The 16,467-nt window shown below is 37.3% G+C and overlaps 1 protein-coding gene across 1 annotated transcript; it reads left to right on the top strand.

Moving 5' to 3' along the window:
• Window positions 1-817: 817 nt before the first annotated feature.
• On the top strand, window positions 818-14,818 carry LOC113815335 (glycosaminoglycan xylosylkinase). Its single transcript, XM_070128830.1, has 9 exons — window positions 818-846; window positions 1,863-2,062; window positions 4,242-4,431; window positions 6,797-6,966; window positions 7,260-7,456; window positions 7,876-8,047; window positions 9,330-9,512; window positions 11,011-11,070; window positions 13,839-14,818. Exons 2-9 carry the CDS (start codon window positions 1,881-1,883, stop codon window positions 14,044-14,046), a joined length of 1,362 nt encoding a protein of 453 aa, XP_069984931.1. The 5' UTR covers window positions 818-846; window positions 1,863-1,880; the 3' UTR covers window positions 14,047-14,818.
• Window positions 14,819-16,467: the final 1,649 nt, after the last annotated feature.

Here is a 16,467-nt window from a genome sequence, read left to right as displayed (position 1 = left end):
GTCCATTGACGAATAGCGTTTAATACATTTCTATCTTTCCACTTAGATGCCTTTTAGATGTAAGTCCATGCAAATTATGACTTAAATAGGGATAAATTATGACTTAAATAGGGGGTGGCCATGCCTGTAGAGACGCAGCTACCTAAAGTAATTGGATTATTATGGAATTATTAATGAGAGCAGATTAGCAGCAATAGGAATCTTCCATAAATACTGTTTGATTTAGTGGCTTGAAAATACATTTTAGATCTTGCGTAATTACATATTTTTTTTACGGAGTTTGGTAAAGCCTTTCACGAAGGTATGTCGTGTAATAAAGTGAAAAAGAAAGAGAAGGAGAGAAAGATGATGATGATGATGGCGACGAAAGATGAAGTAGTAGATGAAGGAGAAAGAGGAAAAAGATGATGATGGTAACGAAGGGGGATGATTGATAATGAGAATAAGATGGAGATGCTGATGACGACAACGAAGAGAGAAGAAGAAAAAGAAAAGAACAGGACGAAGAAAGATGAAGAAGAAGAAAAGAAGAAGAAGAAAGAAAGGAAGGTGAAGAAGAAGAAGAAGAAGAAAGAAAGGAAAGTGAAGAAGAAGAAGAAGAAAGAAAGGAAGGTGAAGAAGAAGAAGAAAGAAAGGAAGGTGAAGAAGAAGAAGAAAGATAAGAAGGAAAGGAAAAAAAAGAAAAAAAACTCAGCGAAATCAGACTCAGGTGCACGCGCCAGCATCCACTCAACCCCAGTTAACTAAATGCGAATATTTTAAGCGGTAATCATCCTGACAGCCTCAACATCAACCAAGAACAGTATTACTCGCACTTGCATCGAGTGTAGAGCGTGGTGTTTGCGAGTAACTTTAACGATTTTTATTTCTTTTTTAACGGCTAAAATTGTGTAGATTCGGTGGCGGTTATTCCACAATTCAAGAAAATTGGGACTCTTGTTGTATTGGGGAATAAGTAAAGGAGTTTGTGTATGTGTGTGTGTATATGGTGATGGAGAGATACATAGGAAAACATAAGGACGGACAGAAAGTTATGTGGATATTTTATGCAATCGTGTAAATGTGTTTATCTGTGTATGTCTAGGTACGTGTATAGATGCGTACGAATTTCGTTCCTTTTCATAAATCAATTCCATCTCTCAAACACACTTTGTCTACGTATTATACTGTGAAACTCAAGGAATAACGATTTTGTATTTCCCGCCATTTCTCGCTGAGTGTCATTACTAAGCAAGAACTTTCAGTGAATGGTACTCCGCTTTTGATCTATACTGTATACCGACCCTGTATCTGCTGTATCTGTGCTGTATTGACGTTCTGCAGAGGCTGCAAGTCTTTATGTAGGCCTACATTTATCGATAACATAAAAGTTCTTTTTCTCGGATGATATATCTTTATAGAACTTGCCACCTCTGTGTATATAATTTTGGCCGCAAGTGATGTAAGTCCATATGTGATGTAATAAGAGTTTATGAATGTGAAATTTGTAAATAGAGGTATTACTCGTTAGTTTATAGCTAATATATATATATTTTTTTGTAGCATAATCGAAGCTGACCGAAGAATTAACAAATCGGACTCTTCTTTGCGAATAAATTTACTGCAGTGAATACAGTTTCTTAGCACTGACATTTTTCGTATAGTTTTGAATCCTGGCCATCCTGAAATATTACAGCATCCATATTTTTCATGAAATATCATCACATGTACATTTTTTCATGAAATGTCACCGTATACATAATTTTCATGAAATATCCCGCATCCATATTTTTCATGAAATATCACCGCATGGATATATTTCATGAAGCATTACCTCATAAATATATTCCATGAGATATTACCACTTCAACCCTTTCTTCCAGTTTCTTACAAAATTCAACATGAAAACTGGAAGACGGAAAACAGTATGGCGGACCCTGTGTGTTGTAGTGATTTTAACGCCAACTCTTTTTCTTCTGAAAATTATTTCAACTTGTAGCCCCCGCTCTCCCACGCCGCTGACTTACTCGACTGAGTCGGAAAAGGTCTTGTCTGAAGGAGAATTTTATGTGCTGAAGAATGTGTGAGTTTTATGAACTGTTTGGTCTGATTGTAAAATGTTTAATACACAAAATACCTGCTTTTGATTCTTGCTACATAATTTTTAGATTTTGAAACGTGAAATAGGCATCCCGGGATCTGGAAGCCCTGATTTGGTTTGTTTTTTATGTTTACAAACTTGAGGTCAAGGAATCTCTTTTAGATACTTTTCTGACTGAAGAAAGTTCGATCTCATGAAAAAATAACTGGCAACTCACTATGGAGAACTCCGATTTGCCGTCTTTATTTATTTATTTATGTAATTCTAATTAGTTGACACTTTATTCTTATTAATTGACACTTTACATGTGTTTATATATATACGGTTTTAAAAATCAAAAACAATCCCTTCATTGCTTTACACTATTTTTTCTCTCTGAAACGAGATAGCGAATCGGACACAGTAGATTCCAGACACGACCGAGTAGTATGAAAATATGATAACTATGCAGAGGGTTTTCGTCCTTCTAGTTTTTAATCTTTAACTTCTTTGTTTCGTTTGCTTTACATCCCCCCTTCCAGCTTCGGTTTCTTTATCTCTTGACTCCATTTATTGCTTGTTTGCTGTAGTAGAGAGCCAGTGGTGATTTTTCAGACCTCGGTCACTCAAAATTAAATAAATTGATATGCCTGTTAGGTCTTTAAGTAATTTTCATTCCTTGTGTTTCGTGTTTTTGTGTCAAGAAGTCTTTGTCTAGGTTTACAATGGAAGATTGTATTATATTGTATTTGCTTTGAATATAGTTAAAGTTAAATTTAAGCTTATTTTTTGAAAAATATGTTTTGATACTCGAAAAATAGTAAAATTTTGTATAATCAATTTTTACCCTGTATAGACCGATTCGGTAACGCCTAGCAACCGCCCCTAGCAACGAGCGCTTGGTGAAAACAAACCCTCGCTTCGAAAAATCACTGCGCTTTGCTTACAAAGTAGCTGAATTTTTCTGAGAATTTAGTTTCTTAGCGTGAAAATGCCAATGAACTGTGTTGTCGTTGGTTGTTCGAACCAAAACATGATGGGAAAGAAAGGTTTAACCTTTCATATATTCCCAGATCGCGAAAAGAAACCTGAATAATGGAAGCGATGGGTAGGCCTACAGGCCATGAAACGCATGAACGCTGATGGGAATGCTTGGGCGCCTGGTGGAAATTGTTTACATCTGCTCAGAATTTTATTGATCTACATATCAATATATTACACCTTTTCAAATTCCAGAGACAGATATTTACTTTCAAACTCTTGTCTATCTACACTACCTATCAAGACCAAAGATCAACATTGTCGACATTAGGTTTTGGTTAGTAGTCATATATTCCAAAAAGCACAAAAGCAATTCTATTTTCATTTTATTCCTTTTTTGTAATAAATTGATTTATCATAATTTATATTTACAGGCAAACCATCCCGCATCCACTTCACCCAAGTGCCTTCAAGCACTGTACTTTAAATGAAAACAAAGCAGGTATACAGTTGCCTGTTGCCTTTGTGTCTGAGATGCCATATGGTCCATCAGAAGAAACAACTGGAGAGGGCCTATCTCTTGAGGTCAAATTATTGAGGAGAGAAAAATGCGTTGTGCACTTTTAGGCCTATATATGACTTCATTGTCTCCTTTGTATAAACACCTAGTAAATGGGAAGAAAAGTGATGTTAGGAAATGGAACTAATTTCACAGAAAAATGACCTATATAGCTAAACGTCATACATTACTGTAGCAAATCATGTTATTATAAAATTATTATCACCATCTGCTTTATTGATAGAATAGTAGTAGATGTCAGGATATTCAATTTTGGGTCATTTCGAAGGATCGTCGATCCATATTTCGGTATGAGTAAGCTTTTAGCTACACAGCTTCTAGTTTTGCTTCATATTACCTTTTCGCTTCGGTTTTTGAAGAATCAAAGAATTCATACGCCATTTATCTTCACGATGATAGCGAGGGACCTGCGAGCGACGGGTTTGTTTTCACCAAGTGGAATGGCGACTCCGACTCGTGACGTCACACCGAATCGGTCTATTTGCTAGAAAACGGTTTGAATTACATCTTCCATTTAAGCACGTAGCAGTAAATCAAACATTATTATTTCTGGGGCTTGTCAGATCCTGAGCTAGCAAATATTTGCATTTCATGAACCTAAACACCACCATCTGGTTCTAGTTTCCACTATAAGGAGAGCCAGCAAGAGCGCACGGGGCTGAGAATGCTCTCAAAACTCTACAAACACCTCCCAGCGGTTAGAGCAGAGTACTCAGTCACTTCTCCTGAAATATGGGAGTTCATCGCAAAACTCAAGAAAGATTTAAAAGGGAAAGGAGTTACAAAGAGGCCTTGGAAATTGGCACGGAAGGTTAGCATTTTTGTGGTTGTTAAGGTGTTTTTGTTGTTTTGTCCTTGGTTATATTTTGAGGAAGGAAACGTCTGTATTTTAAAGTTTCCCGATATGTTTTAAGCTAGAATCTTCATACCCACATTATTCTTCTGTGCATTAAGATAATAGCAAATTTTCTTATTTTTCAAATTTAAAACTGATCGAATAATTTAGGAATTCTCGTTAAAAGGCCGTTAAAATAATTATAAGGCAACTATGCATTCAAAGATAAATCATATAATTGATACTTAATTGAAATAGTCAAGGGTGAGGGGCACACATACTTATTTTCTGTGCTTTGCAAAATGTATTTTACTAAAATCAAAATTCATTTTAATTGGTAAATTTGCACGGTGTTTGAAGTTTAAAAGTTACTTAGACATATTGAAAGCATCCAAATTCAACACTATTGATATACCACATACATTTTTGTGACATTAAGAAATTACAAACACATAAGCATGGACTAACCATATTCGTTGTCAAGGTTATTCTTTATAATAATTATGTATACATTATATCAGTTTGTTAATATGTAGTAAAAAAAATTTCGGATATAAACTCCCTTTCTATAGGACAAGTAAATAGGTTAAATCCTCTTAAAACGACATCAGATGGGCGTGGCAGGAAAGGAAAGAAGAAATTGGCAACTCAACCCTGTGTGTATATATGCATATATATATATATATATATATATATATATATATATATATATATATATATATATATATATATATATAATATAAATATAAATATAAATATAAATATAAATATATATATATAAATATATATATATATATATATATATATATGTATATATATATATGTGTGTATGTGTGTGTGTGTGTGTGTGTGTGTGTGTGTGTGTGTGTGTGTGTGTGTGAGTATTTATATTTATTAATTCATTTATAGGTGTGTGTGTGTTTGTGTGTGCGATATGTGGTGTGTATGTGTGTTTGCGTGTGCGATATGTGGTGTGTATGTGTGTTTGTGTGTGCGATATGTGGTGTGTATGTGTGTGCGATATGTGGTGTGTATGTGTGTTTGCGTGTGCGATATGTGGTGTGTATGTGTGTTTGCGTGTGCGATATGTGGTGTGTATGTGTGTTTGCGTGTGCGATATGTGGTGTGTGTGTGTTTGCGTGTGCGATATGTGGTGTGTATGTGTGTTTGTGTGTGCGATATGTGGTGTGTATGTGTGTTTGCGTGTGCGACATGTGGTGTGTATGTGTGTTTGTGTGTGCGATATGTGGTGTGTATGTGTGTTTGTGTGTGCGATATGTGGTGTGTATGTGTGTTTGCGTGTGCGATATGTGGTGTGTATGTGTGTTTGCGTGTGCGATATGTGGTGTGTATGTGTGTTTGCGTGTGCGATATGTGGTGTGTATGTGTGTTTGCGTGTGCGATATGTGGTGTGTATGTGTGTTTGTGTGTGCGATATGTGGTGTGTATGTGTGTTTGCGTGTACGATATGTGGTATGTATGTGTGTTTGCGTGTGCGATATGTGGTGTGTATGTGTGTTTGTGTGTGCGATATGTGGTGTGTTTGCGTGTGCGATATGTTGTGTGTATGTGTGTTTGTGTGTGCGATATGTGGTGTGTATGTGTGTTTGCGTGTGCGATATGTGGTGTGTATGTGGGTTTTTGAGTGCGATATGTGATGTGTATGTGTGTTTGCGTGTGCGATATGTGGTGTGTATGTGTGTTTGTGTGTGCGATATGTGGTGTGTATGTGTGTTTGCGTGTGCGATATGTTGTGTGTATGTGTGTTTGCGTGTGCGATATGTGGTGTGTATGTGTGTTTGCGTGTGCGATATGTGGTGTGTATGTGTGTTTGCGTGTGCGATATGTGGTGTATATGTGTGTTTGCGTGTGCGATATGTGGTGTGTATGTGTGTTTGTGTGTGCGATATGTGGTGTGTATGTGTGTTTGCGTGTGCGATATGTTGTGTGTATGTGTGTTTGCGTGTGCGATATGTGGTGTGTATGTGTGTTTGCGTGTGCGATATGTTGTGTGTATGTGTGTTTGCGTGTGCGATATGTGGTGTGTATGTGTGTTTGCGTGTGCGATATGTAGTGTGTATGTGTGTTTGTGTGTGCGATATGTGGTGTGTATGTGTGTTTGCGTGTGCGATATGTGTGTTTGTGTGTGCGATATGTGGTGTGTATGTGTGTTTGTGTGTGCGATATGTGGTGTGTATGTGTGTTTGCGTGTGCGATATGTTGTGTGTATGTGTGTTTGCGTGTGCGATATGTGGTGTGTATGTGCGTATGTGTGTGTGCATTCATAAACGCGCACACACGCTCATAATCCCTTACCTTATAAATCTCTAAAACCTTCCAGTGGGCGAAACCAACCTCGCTGATCCCTGCGTCAGCTCCGGGTCTGGGTGACGTGCTGACGGCCCTCGCCACCGCCGCCGTGACCTCTGCTGACCTCAGCGACAGAGGGTCACAGCTCAAGATTAAACTCAAGCTTGAAGGAGGACAGACCGTTATTTTTAAACCGATGAGGTAAGTATATTTGTTATATCTTTTATGGTTGAATCTGTTGAAATCTGTCTGCCTGTCTGTCTGTCTGTCTGTCTCTCTCTCTCTCTCTCTCTCTCTCTCTCTCTCTCTCTCTCTCTCTCTCTCTCTCTCTCTCTCTCTCTCTCTCTCTCTCTCTCTCTCCCTCCCTCTCTCTTTCTCTCTCTCTCTCTCTCTCTCCCTCTCGCTTTCTCTTTTACATGTTTATACATACGTGTTTCACATGGAATACCTGACTGCACACTAACCCGCCTACACGCCCCTATTTCACAACGCAGATACGCCCGGGAGGAGAGCTTAGAAGACGCCTATTTCACCTTCGATCGCCACAATGGGGAAATTGTCGCGTTCCACTTGAGCAGAGTGTTAGACATGCGAATGGCGCCGCTCACCGTGGGTCGAAAAATATCCCTGGAAACCGAAATTTTGCCCGTTTCGACGCAGAGACTTTCGGATACAATATTTCGGAATGAGGGTATGTTTTTGAGGGGATTTCTGTTTGTGTGTCTAGTTCGCGCCGTAACGTGCTCCGTGTTGTGTTTGTTATTCTCATGACAGTACACTTTCGAGAGCTTACTTATCACTCGTGTCTAGAATTAAGATTGTACCGTATCTAGCTTTATCGTCAATTTAAAACATTCTTATGCCTTTTTTATGATATAACTTAACCCTTGATTAAAGAAATAACATGATATTTACTTCACCCCAGTTTTTTTTTCAGTTCCATTCAGTTCATAACATCCATTGCGTCTATTTACGTAATAATCACCTGCGGGAGATAGTTACCAATTCACATATGCAATCCAAACGATGTATCCACACATAAACCTCCTCGACGTATGTTAAAACGCAGCAGTTTTTTTTCAGCAATAATCCAAAAATCTCGCATTTCAGACGGAGATCTCTGCTACTTCGGAAACTGCGAATTCTGCGATAGGAAATGGCCGGCGTGCGAAGAGGACCAGTACCTCGAGGGGGCTGTGGTCCTGTGGCTTCCAGAACATTACGTAGCGTCCGAGCCACACCATCCGTGGGGAAGGACTTATATCAAAGGCAAGCTCGCCGAGTAAGTAAAGAAGGATGTGGGTAACTATGATGTAGACAAAACAACAACAACAACAACAACTGTAAAATGGAAAGAAAATATAGGTACAGTAAGGAAGGGAATGATTGTATCATGACATTTCGGGTGAAATGAGGGCGTGTGTAAAATTAAAATAAAATATAGATACAGGAAAGATGGAAAACACTACCATGACGTTTCGGATAAAATTAGATATGTTTTAGGGGGTGATGAGACCTAAATTGTTGTATATATCCAAGATAAACTAGGTTCCAATTGGTTTTATGAATATAGTCCAGAGCGGGTGTGGGTAACCTCAGTGAAGCCGGGAAAACATCGTGTGTAAAATGAAAAGAAAATATGGGTACATTAAACATGGGAAATACTGTGCCATGACGTTTCGGATCAAATTAGGTACATATTTGGAGGATGGTGAGGCCTACATTGTTGTACATATCCAAGATAATCTAGGTTCCAATTGGTTTTATGAATATAGTTCATTTCATAGGAGAACTTTAGTGTTTATATTCAAGTACCGAAGCTGTATGTGAATACCTATTGCCATTAAATGAGGATGTTGTAAAATTGCATAAATTCTGAATTATTACCTGAAAAGGTGGAGATATCTATGATTACAGGTGTAAGGAAACTTAACCTAGTCTAGCAGTAAACTAATTAAGGACGAATTCACATTCAGTCGTTTTGGAATATATTTAGCAAGACCAGATTTTATTATTAGGGCGTTTAAAATATTCTTCTGATTCTGCTTTCATTAATGAGTATCTCGCTCTCTTTTTATTGGTATTTGCTGATGCAGTTCGTATGATGAAGTATTCTGTATCATCAAAGCTTTGCTTCTGGACACACGCGCGCGCGCGCACACACACACACACACACACACACACACACACACACACACACACACGCGCGCGCGCGCGCGCGCGCGCGCGCGGAGGTCAAATTTCAACATTTGCGGATGCGGATATTTTTAGCCATCATAAGTTTGATCCAGAAATAACAGAACTTTTAAGATACTGAGAGAAATGTAAAAACATATCATGATAACGTGAAGAAAGAGGGAACCAAGAATATATGAATCTAATGAGACACACACACACACACACACACACACACACACACACACACACACACACACACACACACACACACACACACACACACACACACACATACACACACGTACACACACACATCCCACTTTCCTTTCGACCCGACACAAATTCCTGCCCGTGACTTCCCTTCTCCTTCTCCTTCTCCTTTCAAGCTGGGAAAAGGACGCGAATTACTGCCAGACTGTCCTTCACACCCTCCTTTCTCCGAGGAAACTTCTGGATCTCATTGACGTGTCGGTTTTCGATTTCCTGATCCAGAACGTTGACAGACATCACTTCGCGCAGACGTCGCGGGCGGACGACTCGCCTGTGGTTCTGATAGACAATGCGAAGAGGTTTGTAGGTTAGGGTTTTGTATAGACCGATTCGGTGTGACGTCACGAGTCGGAGTCGCCATTCCACTTGGTGAAAACAAACCCGTCGCTCGCAGATACCTCGCTATCAACGAGAAGGAAAATGGCATATGAATTCTTTGATTCTTCAAAAACCGAAGAGAAAATGTGATATGAAGCAAAACTAGAAACTGTGTAGCTAAAAGCGTACTCATACCGAAATATGGATCGACGATCCTTCGAAATGACCAAAAATTGAGTATTCTGACATCTACGACTATTCTATCAATAAAGCAATGATGATAATAATAATTTTATAACATAATTTGCTACAGTAGAGTATGCCATTTTGCTATATAGGGTATTTTTCTGTGAAATCAGTGCCATTTCCTAACATCACTTTTCTTCCCATTTACTAGGTGTTTTTACAAAGGAGACAATGAAGTCAAGTATAGGCTTAAAAGCGCACAAAGCATTTTTCTCTCCTCAATAATTTGACCTCAAGAGATAGGCCCTCTTCAATTATTTCTTTTGCTGAACCATATCACATTTCAGACACAAAGGCAACAGACAACTGTATACCTGCTTTGTTTTCATTTAATGGACAGTGCTAGAAGGCACTTGGGATACAGTCTGGGTGAAGTGGATGCGGGGATGGTTTGCTTGTAAATATAAATTATGATCAATCAATTCATTACACACAAAAAAAAAAAAAAGAGAATAAAATGAAAATAATAAAATTGCTTTTGTGCTTTTTAGAATGTATGACTTTTGCCAAAACCTAATGTCGACAATGTTGATCTTGTTTGGCCTTGATAGGTAGTGTAGATAGACAAGAGTTTGAAAGTAATTATCTGTCTCTGGAATTTGAAAAGGTGTAATATCTTAATATGTAGTTCAATAAAATGTTCTGGGCAGATGTAAACATTTTCCACCAGGCGCCCAAGCACTCCCATCAGCGTTCATGCGTTTCATGGCCTGTAGGCCTACCCATGCTTCCATTATTCAGGTTTCTTTTCGCGATCTGGGGACATATGAAGGGTTTTTAACCTTTCTTTCCCATCATATTTTGGTTCGAACAACCAACGACAACACAGTTCATTGGCATTTTCACGCTAAGAAACGAAATTCTCTACTTTGAAATTCAGCTACTTTGTAAGCAAAGCGCATTGATTTTTCGAACGAACGAGTTTGTTTTCACCAAGTGCTCGTTGCTAGGGGCGGTTGCTAGGCGTTACCGAATCGGTCTATATACGCGCATAATTATATTAAATATATTTACGTACTTAATGCATACATGTGTATATGTATGCGCACACGCACACGCACGCACGCACGCACATACACACACACTGTATGCGTGTGTGTGTGTATATGCATAGTTCTATATTTAACACATTTGTCTACTATGTAAGATACAGCCTAAAACATACATTTCTGATATTCAGCTGAGAAATATTGAGCATCAAGAGATTGACACTGACGCGGCTTCTGCTTTCAGTGTTGGAAATGCCTTTGTTGACTGGATGGACATCCTGGCGCCAATTCTACAGTGTTGCAGGTAGTGTCATTTATAAGGAATCATATATATATATATATATATATATATATATATATATATATATTTATATATATATATCATGCTCAAAATGCAATTTAGAGGTGCCGCCCTGAAAAGGTGACCATGTACTTACACCCGCTATATTTAAAGGGAATGCGAGATCTCAAACCGTGCCCAATCACCTCTACTCTATCATAGCCTTTCATAGCACCCTCGATCATCTCCTTCACCCATTCCATTGTTTAGGGGTGTTTAAGGGGTCTATAAGGGGTATACGAGTACTCAAACCATATCCATTCTCATTTCCTCTGTGATAGCTTTCCATAGCACCCTGTAACCCTTGCCGTTGTTTAGGGGTGTATTTAAGGGGTCTGGATTTTCGTGTCGTGACCCCTTATAGGGACACCAAATAGCCTAAGCCATGCAGGACCTTGAGACCTTTCTAACGCGCCCAAGAACTCCCCCGAACTCCATGTGGTTGCTGAGAAAAAGTGAACTTAAGTAGGTCTCTGGTTATGATTTATGGTTTATGGTTTTACTGTATGAAAGTTGTTTTCGGTTCAGTTGGATAGGGACTGATTGTTTGTTTTTCATATATATATATATATATATATATATATATATATATATATATATATATATATGTATGTATCTATCTATCTATCTATCTATCTATCTATCTATCTATCTATCTATCTATCTATCTATATATATATATATATATATATATATATATATATATATATATATATATATATATATATATATATATATATATATATATATATATATATATGAATTAATGTATATATACACGCATCCAAACAAAAACACATACACCTGTGTGTGTGTTTCATTTTTTTAAGACAAGAGGAGATATTGCCATTTATCTCATAGACAGATTAAATGTTCAGATTTAATCCCACTCGCCCGATCTCGTCTCGGGGTTTGTTATTCCACGAAGACAGAAAGAAAGAAAGAAAGCAACAAATTAATGACTCGCTTTAGGGTCACGTGACACCTTACTGCATCTTCGTAAAATCTTTCGATAGTTTGATGGTCGCTGAGGAAGATAATACAACGTTCATTCTTTTATTTCATTTTCATTTTCATTCCCGTCGACTTCCATTATGAAGAATGTTGAATGCATCTCAAACTATGATATTCGTTGTGGTGTTAGTTCAAGATTATTCTACATTTAAATAGATACAAATATATATAATATATATATATATATATATATATAATATATATATATATAATATATATATATATATATATGTATATGTATATATATATATATATATATATATATATATATATATATATATATGTGTGTGTGTGTGTGTGTGTGTGTGTGTGTGTGTGTGTGTGTGTGTGTGTGTGTGTGTGTGTGTGTGTGTGTGAGTGTGTGTGTGTGTGTGTGTGTATGCAAATCAACATGTTCTAAAACCGTGTACTTAAATGCTCACTGCATTGAGTAATTTGTAAAGAAATGTATGAATGAGAATGAATAACTTCACGGCGCAAAATAAGTGTTTGGCTGGTTTCGGATATATTTGTCCGAAATACAATCGAAACCGGTTAAACTTCCTTTTATTTTATCCTGTATAATTCGCAATGAGCACTATTCATCGAATTGATTTTAACATGTCATGCTTTCTTTCAAATACTGTCCTTCTGCTGGAAAATGATACTGTCAATCAGCCGGTTTGTTAAAATTGTGCCAGGCCCGACCCAATAAATTTTCATAAATACAGATGCAGAAATAGAGATATATCTATCTACATATCTGATAGATATACATTTAACCATCCGTTTGCCGGGTTTATATGCATGTCTAGACCGATAAATATGCATTTATTTATTTATTTATGCATGTCAAGTATACGAATATTCTTGTGTGGAATTCATGGTGAACAGATTGCAACAGGAACAACGAAGGGAAGAGTAAAAAAAACACACGAATATGCCGAAGGCCTTTTCGCTATTGCTTCGTCGGGGCATATGCATGTCTAGAAGCATTTTCGTGTGTTTTCTTATCCTTCCCTTCGTTGTTCCTGTTGCGAATATTCTTTGGGTCGGGCCTCGAGCAATTCTAACGAACCGGCCGCTTATTACACTTTCCCCATTACGTTTTACACTGCTTATGGGGGAGAAAGCTGCAAGAATAATTACGTTCTGTAACCTTTCCACTGCAAGGGATGCCTCTGATTTGAGATTCCTCGGAGATAAGAGATAAATCTTCTGAACATCTGCCACGCGTGAGTCAATCGCGTATGGTCGTAGCTTCAGTTTGATTAGAAAATTATCAGATTTGAACCTCGTGTGCTGATTAGGAAGAGCATCTAATCAGTGCCAAGTCGGAGATATCTAAATGAATGTCCCGATTACACACACGCACGCGCACGCCCGCGCACACGCACGCACGAACACACACACACACACACACACACACACACACACACACACACACACACACACACACACACACACACAAACAAATGAATAAATACATACACAAACAAACAAATAAGTACACACCCAAAAAAAGAAATGAATAAATACACACACTCACATACAAACAAATAAACAAACAAATAAATAAATACACACACAAACAAATAAATAAATACACACACAAACAAATAAATAAATACACACAAAAAAGGAAACAAGTAGATACACACACAGACAAACAAACAAACAACCATTTCCGCAAACGCATCTCTGCAAGAACGAAACCAACAACATATCCCTTATTCCAGAATGCGAAGGACGACCTACGAAAAGCTAATCTTCCTGAGCGGCGGCGGGTTATCCCAGGTCATGGAGGAACTGCTGAGGTTTGACCCCGTGGCGCCTGTCCTCACCCCCGCCCACCTTCGCGCCTTTGACCGTCGAATCCTGCACGTCTTGGCTGCCATGAGAGCGTGCATGACCGAGAAGGGCGGCTGGGATGGTGTCCTCTTTTAATGGTTAATGGTTAAAAGCGATAAATGGTTAATGGGTAAAATTAATAGATGTGGTAGATGACGTTTCTTTGTTAGAAGGGGAAACAGACCGTTTTTTTCTCATTTTTCTCTGGATATATGCCTTAAATGGTTGGGTTAATGGTTAATGGTTGGAATGAATAAATGTGTAGATAATTTTCTTTTTTTTGAACGTTCGAAGGCGTACGTTTTCTTCTCTCGATACATTCCATAGTTTGGTGAATGTTCTTTGTTCTTGTGATAATATGAGGTTCTGTCGTTGAGTACAATAATGATTCATTCATTGATTTTTATAGTTAAAAAAAAGGCAACTTAGGTATTACTGCAGCTGCTTATCTGATTTTATTTTGCTTGTCTCCATGGTATTTTTTTCTGCGAGCGAGTCTGATAAATTTTAGATATTTAAATGACAATTTTATATGACTGTGCGATTGATACGATATGAAGAAAAATGTATGTATTGCGTTTGTTTACTTCTCGAGCTGGTCAGTAAAGGCGCTGTCACACTAGCACTTTTTCCGTCAATTTTTTAACAATTTTATTTAACATTAATACAGACATTCTGGAATATAACTAAAAAGTTAACGTTAATTAAGGTTTTCAGACGGAAACGATCATTATCGTCTGACTGGAAAATCGACAATTCGCTCAAAAATGGACACAATTTCAGAAAATGGTAAAAAAAATTGACGGAAAAAGTGCTATTGTGACGCGCCTTTAATCATGGACAATGAAGTTAATAAATCCAATGAATATATGCGGCTTCTCATTATATTAAACATGATTTTTTTCTAATTGTGAAACACATACGGATGATATACGAAGCAGAGCTGATAAAACTGTTGTGCAGAGCTTGTAATTGCAGATTGTCATGATGTATGTGGTATGTGCAAAAAGTAATTATTTTGTGCATTTCGGAGAGAGAGACTGAGAGATAGAGAGAGAGAGAGAGAGAGAGAGACATATAGATAGATAGATATATAGATATAGATAGATATATAGATCTAGATAGATCTAGATAGATAGATAGATCTAGATAGATAGATAGATCTAGATAGTTAGATAGATCTAGATAGATAGATCTAAACAGATAGATATAGATAGATAGAAAGAGAGAGTGAGAGAGTGAGTGAGTGAGAGAGGAGGGAGAGGGACTGACTCATGAATGGGCAGAGCATTTCCATTCAGTTGAGAAAACTGGGAATTGAACCATGATCATAAATACAAAATTTGCATACATAAGAGAGAAGATACTCTTCGGTCCGATCTTTTAAGCAGCAATGCACTAAGGCCAATCAGTCTACTGCTGAGTAGAATAATAATCAAAAGGACACAAATACAAATAAAGAGTTCCTAGATCAATAACAGTTTCGAAGTTACAGATTATACTGCATATACATTGATGTTTGCCGTCTTCCCAAAACCAGCACTGGCTTAGCCTTAAAAGATATCAAGTCCTGTTTATTATGAAGTACTTGAGCAAGAAACACGACTTAAAGTGCCAAACATAATGAAAAGAGTAGCTGTTAACTTGCTAGTAGTGTTAGCAAACGTTACAATTTTTTCATGCCATTTTTACAAGCACTAGCTAATTTGTTGTTACTAAATATCTTACAGTGGCAAAGACAGATACGGCCTATGATATCTATATCATCTGACTGTTTTCAGTTGCTTCCCAAATCCTAATACGTGAGGTATGTGACATTAACAAATAATAGAAGAGTACCATTGAGAATTTATTTATTGATCATATTCATATACATTTTGCAGCGTGAAAGGAGCAACTACAGTTGTGACAGGCTAGTGATATTGAACCTAAGTTATGTCTTAACAAGGCTCATTGTTTTAATTTGGGATAATATCAGTAAATCATACATCTTTAAAAATCTCTGGCTCATCATCACTAATTGTGTCCAAATCTTCCTTTGAAAGAGCTATGGAGCAGTAGGCTTTGTGCATATGCTGTAGCTACACAAAATATTTGATGCTACAAAATTTACACTAGTCACATCAACAGTCATTTCATACAAATTCACATCCATTTTTTAAAAGAATAGCTCTGAACGGCAGAGAAATTGCATTCCAAAAATCTGTCAATTGCAGATCAAACATTTACATTTATCTATCATCTCAATAAAACAAAATTGTGATATAATTATATAGCTCTTGCACTTTATACAATTCTTGTCAAAAACACATCGTCATAATCATTTTCATAGCCCATGTAGCCACAAAAACATCTTAATATATATACTAAATGATAAAAAAAGACAATAGATACAATATAAATAAATCTTCAGAAGCTTGTTTATCACTGAACCAACTATTAACTACTCCAGTAGTGTGCTACATACTGTACACTATATCAGTTTTAAACAATGCAAAATAACAATGAACTCTGCTT

This window comes from Penaeus vannamei, chromosome 2 (assembly GCF_042767895.1).
Source record: "Penaeus vannamei isolate JL-2024 chromosome 2, ASM4276789v1, whole genome shotgun sequence".
Lineage (NCBI taxonomy): Eukaryota > Metazoa > Arthropoda > Malacostraca > Decapoda > Penaeidae > Penaeus > Penaeus vannamei.
The sequence above is the reverse complement of the archived record's forward strand: the minus strand, read 5'-3'. Positions and strand labels throughout refer to the sequence as shown.

Excerpts from the sequence above, each read along its gene's own strand:
- LOC113815335 (XM_070128830.1), top strand. The coding sequence starts at position 1,881 with ATGAAAACTGGAAGACGGAAAACAGTATGGCGGACCCTGTGTGTTGTA. Across the intron at positions 6,967-7,259 it reads GTTATTTTTAAACCGATGAG|ATACGCCCGGGAGGAGAGCT; the intron begins GTAAGTATATTT and ends TTCACAACGCAG. Across the intron at positions 7,457-7,875 it reads TACAATATTTCGGAATGAGG|ACGGAGATCTCTGCTACTTC; the intron begins GTATGTTTTTGA and ends CTCGCATTTCAG.